At 48.8% G+C, this 12,373-nt stretch overlaps 1 protein-coding gene across 4 annotated transcripts in view; it reads left to right on the forward strand.

The window, feature by feature from the left end:
* COG5 (component of oligomeric golgi complex 5) overlaps window positions 1–12,373 on the forward strand; it is a 193,512-nt gene that overhangs the window by 170,975 nt on the left and 10,164 nt on the right. For 3 of the 4 annotated variants that reach the window (XM_036327526.1, XM_036327525.1, XM_036327527.1), the window contains 2 exons: window positions 10,335–10,461; window positions 10,920–10,999. In XM_036327526.1, coding sequence (XP_036183419.1) covers window positions 10,335–10,461; window positions 10,920–10,999 — 207 coding nt within the window. Of the gene's footprint in view, window positions 1–10,334; window positions 10,462–10,919; window positions 11,004–12,373 lie in introns of those variants that run through there. The other variant, XM_036327523.1, reaches the window with a different exon arrangement.

A 12,373-nucleotide genomic window follows, 5' to 3' on the forward strand; every position in this document is an offset into this window, starting at 1 on the left:
GTACGCCTTGGTTTGCAACTGTTGCAGGCGCGGGAGGATGACAGTGTGCTGGGGGATGTTCGCACGCCAAGAGGGGATGTGCACACCGGAGGCCTCTGGCTTTGCAGATCCGCAAACCCCCGTGGTGCGGCCAGGAGGACGTCAGTCTGTTCCACCACGGTGGCTGTCCCTGCGATCTTGCACCTTCTGGGCCAGGAGGCGGATCTTGCGCAGCCACTCCTGGGCGCTGATGGCCTGCAGGTGCTACTTCAGCTCAGCCTGCAGGCTCCGCTTGGCGCGCTCACAGCTGTCACCACCGCCATGTGGGGAGTACAGTCCGCCCTCCACCGGCCTGCCTCCCCAGTCCAGAGGCTCTCTGCGCTGCTCACCTGCCCAGAGTGACTGGGGCTGGGTGGAAGCTAGGTGTCGTGCCCTGCCCAACCCCGGCCGATCTGCCCCTGTACGAGCGCCACCCTGCCGGGAAGGGTCATGCATCCGGGTCCAGGGACCGCGGACAGCCTCAAGCACTGCCCCCCGCCCAGCAGGGTCATGGATCCGGGTCCCGGGACCACGGACAGCCTCAAGCACTGCCCCCCGCCTGGCAGGGTCACAGATCCGTGTCTTGGTTCCGTGGACAGCCTCAAGCACTGCCCCCTGCCCGCCAGATCACGGATCCGGGTCCCAGACTGCGGACACCCTCAAGCGCTGCCCCCTGCCCGCCAGGTCACGGATCCGGGTCCCAGACTGTGGACAACCTCAAGCGCTGCCCCCCGCCCGCCAGGACATGGATCCGGGTCCCGGACCGTGGACAGCCTTGCCCGCTGCCGCCCGCCTTCAGTATGCAAATTAGCCGCCATCTTGTTGCTTCATGATGGGGGTCCCCACTGGGTGCCTGGCCAGTCTGGGTGAGGGGCTGAGGGCCATTTTCAGGCTGCCCGCACCCCCTTCAGGGTGGGGGTTCCCACTGGGGTGCCTGGCCAGCCTGGATGAGGGGATGATGGCTGTTTGCAGCTGGTCACACACCCTTCAGGGTGGGGGTCCCCACTGGGGTACCTGGCCAGTCTGGGTGAGGGACTGAGGGCCATTGTCAGGCTGGCAGGCGACTGAAGCTCCCAACTTCTCCTTTTTTTCTTTTTTCTTTTTTATTCTGGGATTTATTTACCTTCTATGGCTGTCACTGGAGCTGAGAGCCGGCTTTAGCTCTGAGGCCCGGCTGCAGCTCTGAGACCTCGGCTGCAGAAAGCAGGGATCTGGGTTTGTTTGGGTTCTATAATTGAAACACTGTTGTGGTCCTGCTGGCTGAAGCCTGGCTGGCCCAAAGCAGGTTTCTGGGTTTTGTTTAACTTTTATAATTGCAACATTGTTCTTAGAGTGCAAGCTCAGAGGCCGGCAGCGGCAGGCGGGGAACCTTGGCTTCCTCCATCACTGGAGCAAGCAAGCCTCCTGTTTGTTTCAGCTGCCTGGCTGCCGGCCGCCATCTTGGTTGGCAGTTAATTAGCATATCGCCCTGATTAGCCAATGGGAAGCATGTCGGAGCTACGGTTAATTACCATGTTTCTCTATTATTATATAGGATTGTATCTTATCTACGGAGCATTCTCCCAAACTTGAATTCAGTGAAAAATTCTAACAGAGTTTTCTATCTGCCAATATATTTCAACAGTCATATTGAATCCACAAAAATCTATTGAATAGGTCTTAGCATTTTTTCAACTGATAGGACTTGGACAACCATTTGATAAAGATTTTAGGATTAACAGGATCAGGAAATAAAATGAAAGCATACTGTATTCTGAGGTCAAATCTAGTTCTAGTCTGCAAAGAATGTTTTAGGTCCCATCTTTTGAGAGATGTCAGTATGCACCACTGCCTCTGCCTATAAATCAGTGGTTCTCAACCTTCTGGCCCTTTAAATACAGTTCCTCATGTTGTGACCCAACCATAAAATTATTTTCTTTGCTACTTCATAATTGTAATGTTGCTACTGTTATGAATCGTAATATAAATATCTGATATACAGGATGGTCTTAGGCGACCCCTGTGAAAGGGTCGTTCGACCGCCAAAGGAGTTGAGACCACAGGTTGAGAACCACTGCTATAAATGTTGGAAAAGCCCTTGTCCCTGCCGCAGGCTTCTCCACAGTTGTCACATGGAGAGAATTGGCTTATGGAAGCTGACCTGTTTGGAGGGGTCTACCAAATCCCTTCTAGAGTGTAATACATCAGTACAGAGTAACCTTCATTCCAGTATCTCAATTGTAGGCCCTCTATTTGCCTCCCTGCAAAAACTTGTCAGAGATCTATCTCTAATTCAAAATTAGTTCTGAGCAGTTGCAATGAAAGGGCCCACTCTTGTTAATCTTCCCATCTGTGCTGTGGGTTGTGACAAGGAATAGGCATTATCCAGTGCCATGTATAGAACTGGCTTGGCTCTCGTTCAGGATCTCTTTTCCCAAAACGTTCTGAATCAGTGGAATGGCGGTCGGTAGGAGATTGGCCAAATAATATAGGTCATGTTCAGTGGATCAAATACATGCAACAATAAGCAATTTGTATTGTTAGTTAATAACTAATAATATGAAAAATACTTCCCAGTGCATCATGAAATGAAGTGACAGATTACTAAACAGTATGTGTGATATGATCCCTACTATCTATATATAAAAGCTTAAGCGACCAGATGACTGGCCAGTAGCTATGAATTGCACTGACCACTAGGGGCCAGATGCTCAACTCAGGAGCTGCCATGATGCGCACTGGCCATTTAAAAATAAACGGCACCATGGACCTGGCGCTGACAAACCAACATTGGCTTCCCCCAAGAGGGACACAGGCCCTGCCACCACCCCGGGGCGACACACCACCAAATCGCAGCCATGCTGCCAAGACCCCATGGCACAAAATGTGTCCCACAGCCCAGACCGGAAACGGTAGCTGTGGGCCCCAGGTAATGATGTCATGTAGCAATGCCCAGCTTCCTCTCCGTAGTGACTAGCCTCCTTGGAGTTTCTTCAGCCCAGGAACACAACTTGCTATATAGCCAGGTGCAAACATTTTCCAGTTTAACCAAATGTCTGTGAAGCATTTTCCCGTGCCTCATCTCATTTGATCCTCACAGAAGTCCTCGAGTAGGTAGATAGGAGACACGGTGGAATTCTATTTTCTTTTCATTAGCGGAAAACGGAGATTTACGAAGCTTAGAAACTTGACCTGACTGAAAAGAAGAAATGGTGGACCTTGAAAATGACTTCAGGTTTTCTCACTGTGCAGAATATAGTCAAACACTGCTGCACTTAAATATGTTACCCTTTGTTCTCCCTGCGTGATCGACAATAATAATCTGCTTTGTGTTGTTATTTACTGCTATGTTGCTGACAATTACCTGAAAGAGAGGTAGGGGTGCTTTACTGTGCTGGAAAAAGTTTAGCTAAATCAGAAGGCAGGTCTAATTAAGCAAGTTTATTCTGTACTAGAGGCCCGATGCACAAAATTCGTGCAAGAGTAGGCCTTTCTTCCCTTGGCTGCCAGCACCAGCTTCCCTCTGGCCCCTGGGACCTGGGCTTCATCTGGAAGGACACCCAGTCTAATTAGCATATTATGCTTTTATTATTATCCTATCTAATAAAAGAGAAACATGGTAATTGGCGTACGACCGCTACCCTTCCCATTGGCTAATCAGGGCGATATGCAAATTAACTGCCAGCCAAGATGGCGGCCGGCAGCCAGGCAGCTTGAAACTAACATGAGGCTTGCTTGCTTCAGTGACGGAGGACTCCAACGTTCTCCGCCTGCCGCTTCAGGCCTCTGAGCTTGCAGTTTAAAAAACATTGTAACGAATATAGAAGGTAAACAAAACCCCAGAAACCTGCTTTCAGCGAGCCCGGGATCTCAGAGCTGGAGTTGATACAGAGTTTCGATTATAGAACCTAAACAAACCAGATACCTGCTTTCAGGAGCGGAGGCCTAAGAGCTGGAGCCTCAGAGCTAAAGCTGGCCCAGAATAAAAAAGAAAAAGAAAAAAAGGAGCGGTCGGGAGCTTCCGTCACCCGCCAGCCTGAAAACAGCCCTCAGCCTCTCACCCAGACTGGCCAGGCACCCCAGTGGGGACCCCCACCCTGAAGGGTGTGTGACCAGCTGCAAACAGCCATCATCCCCTCACCCAGGCTGGCCAGGCATCCCAGTGGGGACCCCCACCCTGATCCAGGACACCCTTCAGGGCAAACCAGCCGGCCCCCACACGTGCACCAGGCCTCTATTCTATATAGTAAAAGGGTAATATGCCTCCTAGCACCGGGATCAGCGGAGCCGCGAGGCCTCCCAGCACCAGGATCAGCGTGACAGGGGGCAGCGCCCAAACCCCCTGATCGGCCCTGCTCTGTGGGTAATAGAGGGCAGCGCCCCAACCCCCTGATCCGCCCTGCTCTGTGTGTGACAGGGGGCGGTGCCCCAACTCCCCTATCGCCCCTACTCTGTGAGTGACAGGGGGGAGCTCCTCAACCCCCTGATGGGCCCTGCTCTGTGCGTGACAGGGGGGAGCTCCCCAGCCCCCTGATCGACCCTGCTATGTGCGTGACAGGGTACGGAGCCCCAACCCCCCTGATGGGCCCTGCTCTGTGAGTGACAGGAGGCAGCACCCCAACCCCCTGATGGGCCCTGCTCTGTGCGTGACAGGCGGTGGCGCCACAACCTCCCTATCGACCCTGCCTTGAGTGTGACAGGGGGCGGTGCCCCAACCCCCCAATCGGCCCTACCCTGAGCATGACTGAGGGTGGCATCGCAACCTCCCAATCCACCCTGCTCTGTGCATGACAGGGGGCGGCGCCCCAACTCCCCAATCGGCCCTGCTCTGAGCCCGACCAGGGGCTGCACCTAGGGATTGGGCCTGCCCTCTGCCACCCGGGAGCGGGCCTAAGCCAGCAGGTCATTATCTCCCAAGGGGTCCCAGACTGCGAGAGGGCACAGTCTGGGCTGAGGGACCCCCCCCTTCCCCCCCGAGTGCACAAATTTTTGTGCACTGGGCCTCTAGTAGGTACATAAAAGGCTAGGTTGACTCGCTGGCGCCAATAGCACACATGTGTTTCTATCTGTCATTGTTGATCATGAATTTGGTTGGCACTTGTATTATAGAGAAAGGGCAAATAGCGATATTAAAATATTTCAGTTAATTTCCTTTCACTGTGTACAAATCTGTGCACTGGGCCACTCGTTTTTAAATAATAATGTGTGTGTGTCTGTGTGCATGTGTGTGTATGTATAGAGGAAAAGCCAAGAATGATAAACATCAAAATGATATCTTCAGATAGTAGGATCATCACTAGTGATTTTTCCTTTAAAGGTTTTTTTATACTTTTCAAATTTTCTGTCTTGGTTTCATAGTTGTAGTCAGAAAAGTCAATATATGTTAAAATCCTTCTTGCATTTGTCCCTATTTTAAAATAACAAGGGAGCTAAAAAATAATATAAATACACTGAAACATTATGCAATGTGTGTGAGGCTGGGAGACAGGAGTAATGGGCAGCCATACGATCCACACTCAGCAGATTGGGCCTTGGTCTGAGTTAGTGGCAGTGGCTGCAGGAGAGGGTAGTGGGCCCTTTGCAAGTGCCGGCCAGAGAGCCTGCAGAGCAGACCCCAGGGCCTCTCTATCTCTCTATCTCTATCTCTATCTCTGTCTCTGTCTCTGTCTGTCTCTGTCTCTATCTCTATCTCTATCTCTATGTCTCTAACACACACACACACACACACACACACACACACACACACACACACGCACGCTTCAGCAGGCGCCCTCCCCCATCACACAGCCATCTGTCGTAGGGCACTTTCTTGACAGTAATATTAGTGGACTGTTTAATTCAGCCAGCAAGCTTCTTGCATACATTTACATTTTACTGTCTCCGTTAGGGTCCCAGGGAGCACATGAACGTGGCATATATGATTTTCTGCTGCCTTAGAAAGCCGCCCACAGGGATTTGCCTGGGTGATTTCTGTCTCTACAGCAGAGAGGCAGAGCTCCACCTGGCCAGGGGCTAGAGAACTCTGACCCTAGACCTTCTCAGTGCAGATCTTTGTGAGGCAAAGGGCAGAACAGGGACTGCGTGCCTTTCACCTGCTAGAGACCAGGCCTGCCTTCAGGCAGCCACCACCATCTTTCCTCTGCAGGGATCAGCTTTGCCCCTAAAGTTTGTCCCCAGCCGCTCTGCTAGAAGCTGTGTTAGGTTTGCTGGAAGAGCAGGAAAAGCTGCAGGCGATGTGGGCTGTTGTGATGGGTGTTGTGATGAGGTCCTGGGAAGAAGGAAACCATCAGTAACTCTAGAATGTTCATATCAACTGTTTCTGGTTGTGGGCATGGTGCAGGTTTCTCGTGTCTACAGTTGGTATTGCTGAGCACCTGCTGCTTAATCCCAGCCCTCCGTGCTGCGTGTTTGAGAGCTGAATGGCAGCCCTCCCGGCAGCTGCCATTTTTAGCACTTTTAGCATGAGGACCCCCAAATGTGTTCTGTTCTTTCTTTCCACTTTTGAATCTGGGACTGGTCAACTCATCCCCTGAAATAGCTATTTCCCAAGGTTTTTAGGTTCTTACCTCCAAGTTTAGATGTCAGCATCGTAACCAGAAGGCAGCGCATCTGGGGCTTGGTTTGTTGTTTGCCAATACTCTTGGCAGTGCGAGGAGCACCCAGTCAACATGCAGGAGTAGATTTTTAGTTTATTATCGTTTTAATTCTAGAAATCACTTTTAATCATTTACTTTATGCTAATCCTGTGCTCAGTGTTGTATTGCTATTTTCTCATTTCACCCTCACAACACTTGCGAGTCAGGTATGACCCCCTTGAGGCAGCTGAGGCTGAGAGGAGGTACGTTGCCAGGGCAGCACATCTGAATTGCAGAGCTGTGTTTCAGCAGCAGGGCTGCCTGGTTCCAAAGCTGTGCTTGTAACCACCACTTCTTATTCCAGAAGTTCCCTTGTGTTTGTATTCTGGTCTTAGAGCTGCATTTGAGTGCTTCCACAACCATCCAGGAAAATGTCAGAAAATTTAAGAGAATCACACACACACACACACACACACACACACACACACACACACACCCCACACACACCCCGCCCCCCGTGGGAACTTTCCCTATGAAATGCCCCATTTCACTGTCTTAGGCCACATACAGGCTTCTAGGAGATGCATCAGGAACCTCGAGCCCAGTGTACCCTTTTCTATAGAAAGTTGGCCTGAAACCCTCACCTCCTCTTCAACCTGGTCTGCTGGATTGACAGTCTGGACCTAAGAAAGGAACCTCTAATCTCTCTACATCCAGCCCTCCTCACTCCTCGTCATCAGCCCCCCTGTTTCTCTCTCTTCTGGGATACACATGGCCCCTGTTGGGTCTCCATCCCTCCCTTCTCTCAGAAGGCCCTCAGTTGTCCTGGGCAGGGGAATTGTGTCTCCTCCTACCACCTCTCATTTCTGTGCCGGTTCCAGATCTCGGTGCACAGTCTTGGTGGTCCTGCTACCTTCCCAGGCCCTTCACAAAAGTGTTGGACTGAGGTGGTGGCAGGGGGATGGGCCACCCCTAATGTTGAGTGTGCACATAGGAGCAGCAGGACTATTGTCTTTCTTCACTTTGTAATTGTCCTTAACAGAAGACTTCCAGCTATGAGTCACTTCACTGTGGAGCTCCCTTACGAAAAATGCAGCTTTTTCTAATGAGACCCAATACTTGATTAGTTAAGACTACCTGCTGGCTGTAAAGTTTAACCTTGAAAGTTCTATTATTTCTTTTTCTCTAAGAATGACATTGTGGCATTTGGGGTACCAGTGTTTTGTAACACCTTAATTAACCTCCTTTTGTTCCTTATATTATCTCAGATGGTGATTTATTTTTTAAATTGCTGGTATTTCAAATTCCACTTGGATTCAGGGAGAAGGGAGGTTTTCATGCTGTGTCTGTCAGACTCTTTAAAAAGCACCAGAAATGTCTGCATTTGATGTGTACAGTTAATCATGCCAGTGATGCATAATCTCGAATCAGATTTAGTTGTGCTTTCTATGGCTGTTTAGCAGTCCTGTGAGTGGCAGGGGCGAAGATTTGGTCTTGGCAGAAAAATAACTGCAGTGACTCAGAGCTCCAAAGGGACAGGTGATTGACTAAAAGATCCCATTTTAAAGTGAGCTGGGTTTTACCAGACCTGGCCTCTGCAGGCATCTCAGCCAGCAATCTCATATCTGTCAGCCTGCGAGGTCGCATATTGCAGACCGTTCCTTTCTCCCTGTCTCCCTCCCTCCTTCCCTTCTTTTTGGCCATTGTATCATTTGCAGTTTGCATCAAGAATATATGGAAGGAGAACACAGATATTCAAACCATAAAGCTAATTTAATTACTATAGGTAAGTTTCCTATTTGACTTTAAAGTTCCTGAAGCCAAGGATAAAAGAGAAACAGAATCAGCTATGAAATTCTCATTTTCAGAAGGAAGGAAATATACCTATTCCTATAAGAAAGTTCAGTGTTTCTTAGTATTTAATTTGGAAGTCCTTTTACATGGGACTTCATATAGGGAGCACCAAGAGAGATGGGGACCGAAATTCTTGATTATTTTCCTGTTGTTGAGGCAGAAAGGATTCCATAGGGCTGTCCTTCAGTAAGTCAGAGACCGTCATGCAGGACCGACCGCCTAGGTCTCCCTGTCTCATGAGCTAGGATCAAGATGAATCCTACCCTGTCATGTGGCACAGGCAAGAGTGGGCTCTTCTGGGGACAGGGGCAGAGCACAGAACCAGGGTCAGCAGGGAGAGAAGTGAAGGCATGAGTTCCCCTTCTCCCCACACCCTCAGAGTGGCCTCCCAGGCCTCCCAGCGTGCAGTGAGCCTGTGACCCAGTGGAGGGACCCCGTCCCCACTGCTTCTTCCCCTGTTACAGCTCAGATGTGGGAGCATCTTGTCAATGGTGCAGTAAGCAGGCTGGTGGGCCACATGCTCCACCTGCAGTTCCAGGGAGCTACCTGGGAACGCCTGCTGCTGAGCACGCAGGGACCTTGGGCTGCATGAACTTTCAGCTTCCCCTGCTGGGACAAGAGGTCTCCAGTCTGTGGGAAGTGGAGCTGGATGCAGCCTCATCCTCATTCCAACCAGGGTCAGCTTCCAGAGACCTTTAAGACAGCACCTCTTGGGGACCCCAGGAACTTAGGGTCATGCCAAATAAAAATAACTCAAGAGAGGCTGTGAGGATATGGTTCAAGTATGTAGGTAACTGGAGCCTACTTTGACCCAAAGAGAGAGTTTGGAGTACCTGAAGAGATAAAAATTTCATGGGCTTCAAATGGTATCCTGTGAACATTTTTTTCAGGTTCTTTTTAAAAAATAATTTTTTATTTTTTCAATAACAGTTGGCATACAGTATTATATTAATTTCAGGTATACAACTCAGTGATTGGACATTTATATAACTTATGAAGTGATCACCCCCATAAATCTGGTACCCATAGAATATTATTGACTATATTTCCTATGCTGCACTTTACATCCATGACTTTCTGTAACAACCTATTTGTACTTCTCTCTCTCTCTCTTTTTTTGAGTTCTTTTTCTGAAGTTTTGTTCAATTCTTTCATTTGGGACAAGTTTCTTTATCTCCTCATTTTGGCAGCCTCCTAATATTAATTTTTACATATTAGGTAGAGCTACTATGTCTCCCAGTCTTAGTAGAGTGGTCCTGTAAGGCTCAGTGGCACAGCCTCCTCAGTCAGCTGTGCTGGGCATTTCAGGTGCACACCCCACCCCTGTTTGTGCTGTGTGCACCCTCCTGTTGTAGTTGGGCCTTGATTGCTGTTGACCCGTCAGTGGGAGTGATTCATTCCCAGGCCAGTGGGCTATGAGGACTGGCCATGACTAGAGTGGAGGATGAGTGCCTGATGAGTCTGTCCCTTGAGGATGTGACTTGTGGAGGAGGTGCTTCAATATGGTCTAAAGTTGACCTAATATGTTGGCTCTGGGGCCTTCTGGCATTGCAGGCCAAGGTCATCTACCACCTGTGTCCTGCCCAGGACACCCCACATGAACTACAGAGTGAGCTGCAGATGACTGCTACCTGTGCTAGGCTTGCAACTGCCTGGGAGAGGGGGCAAGTTGGAGGCAGGTTAGCCTGCCAGAGTGTGTGCTGCACGTGTATGTCCAGGCGGAATGTGGGGTTAAGAAATGGTTAAGAATTGACCAGTTTAGAAAGAATGCTGTTATTCCTTCTTCTATTGTATTGTTATACTCCTATGCTGTTCTATCCTATGTTAATATGCTATTATTACTTTTCCATCAAATCACCTCTTTCAGTGTTGAATGCATGAAGTAACATCCACTTTTTCCTCTTGCAGACCCCTGCTCTTCCAGACAAGTGAACACGTGGCCAGTAGTCCTGCTCTGGGGGACACTATTCCATTCAGCATCATTATTCAGTTTTTGTTCACGAGAGCACCCGCTGAGCTGAAATCCCCCTTCCAGGTAACACAGGAAAGCCACAATCCTGTGCAGAGTCTTCCCTCTTCATGAGTACAGTGCCCTCCTCACTGAATGCATTCCTGGCCTTCTCTGTCCTTTTTAGTCATGGATTTCTGTCTCAGCAGCAAATCACTAAGGAAGGGAAATTCCCATTGCTCTGCAGTGTAAGAAGTACCTGATGAATCCAGAATTAGCCCTTTAAATACTAATGACAAGTAATTTATGTTCATAAAGCTTTTTTGATAGAAACCCTATTTCTTTTGCTGGTCCACCTTCAATTGGCAAATCCAAAGGGCTCCTTGGGAGTTAGGAAGGTGCCCCAAGGGCTGAGCCACCTTCCCTAAGGCAGGCGTAGGAGCTGATTTCACCTTGGGAAGCCTTGAGAGCACTTTTTGAACCAGTACTTGTGCCATTTACTGAAGAATGTGTATGCACTTCTCTAACTGTGTTTCAACCTTCAGAGGGCAGAGTGGTCCCATGCACGCTTCTCCCAGTGGCTGGATGACCACCCATCTGAAAAGGACAGACTCCTCCTCATCAGGTAAAGCCATGTGTTCCACGGGTACCCGTCTCCTCTAGAAGCCCAGGGAGAGTAGGAGACGCAGGGGAAGAGGAAGGAACAGTGCCTGGGTGGATGTGTACATGTGGTAGCACCTCCTCACATCAGGCACCTCACTGCACAGGCACACGTGCTAGAGCATCTGACAGTCAGAACCACTGGGCACAACAATTTTTGCTTCCCGGTTCCTTCACTTCCAAACCTTCATATCCCTTTTGTGCTGTCCCATGCCTGATGCAGCCCTGAGAACTATGCACTTCTGGTTTTGAAAACCAGCTTTAGCTATGAAGGCTCCTCATTGTCTTGGCTTCTCATTTTCTGCTTCATTTTCATGGGTTGCAGTTACTGATTTAGTGGAGCACAGATACGAATAAACTTTTAAAAATACGCAAACATGATGAAATTATTAGTAGAAAACGAGGACAACCCAGCAGCTATTTAGATACCATGTGCCCTCCAGTAGTGCCCACAAATGTATGTATGTGTGTACGCATGCACAAGACACACCCCTTCCACCCAGCCACACCCAGGGCGGGAGGCTGTAATTGTCACATATAACCTAGTAAGCATCTCTCTTCCATCAGCATCTCCTCTGCAGTTGTTCTCACCACAATCTCCAGAGACCTCTTAGCCACCAACCCAAGGCATTTCTTTTTTTTTTTTTAATTAAATCTTTATTGTTCAAATTATTACAGTTGTTTCTCTCCCCCCCCACCCCCCCATAGCTCCCCTCCATCCGGTTCCCACTCCACCCTCTGCCCTCATCCATAGGTGTACGATTTTTTCCCCCAGTCTCTTCCTGCACCCCTCACACTCCCTTCCCCCTCGAGAATAGTCAGTCCACTCCCTTTCTATGCCCCTGATTCTATTCACCAGTTTATTCTGTTCATCAGATTATTTATTCAACTTGACTTTTAGATTCACTTGTTGATAGATATGTATTTGTTGTTCATAATTTGTATCTTTACCTTTTTCTTCTTCTTCCTCTTCTTAAAGGATACCTTTCAGCATTTCATATAATGCTGGTTTGGTGGTGATGAACTCCTTTAGCTTTTTCTTATCTGTGAAGCTCTTTATCTGACCTTCAATTCTGAATGATAGCTTTGCTGGGTAAAGTAATCTTGGTTGTAGGTTCTTGGTATTCATCACTTTGAATATTTCTTGCCACTCTCTTCTGGCCTGCATAGTTTCTATTGAGAAATCAGCTGACAGTCATATGGGTACTCCGTTGTAAGTAACTGACTGTTTTTCTCTTGCTCCTTTTAAGATTCTCTCTTTATCTTTTGCTCTTGGCATTTTAATTATGATGTGTCTTGGTGTGGTCCTCTTTGGATTCCTTTTGTTTGGGGTTCTCTG

Source organism: Myotis myotis, unplaced genomic scaffold, assembly GCF_014108235.1.
Source record: "Myotis myotis isolate mMyoMyo1 unplaced genomic scaffold, mMyoMyo1.p scaffold_m19_p_11, whole genome shotgun sequence".
Classification (NCBI taxonomy): Eukaryota; Metazoa; Chordata; class Mammalia; order Chiroptera; family Vespertilionidae; genus Myotis; species Myotis myotis.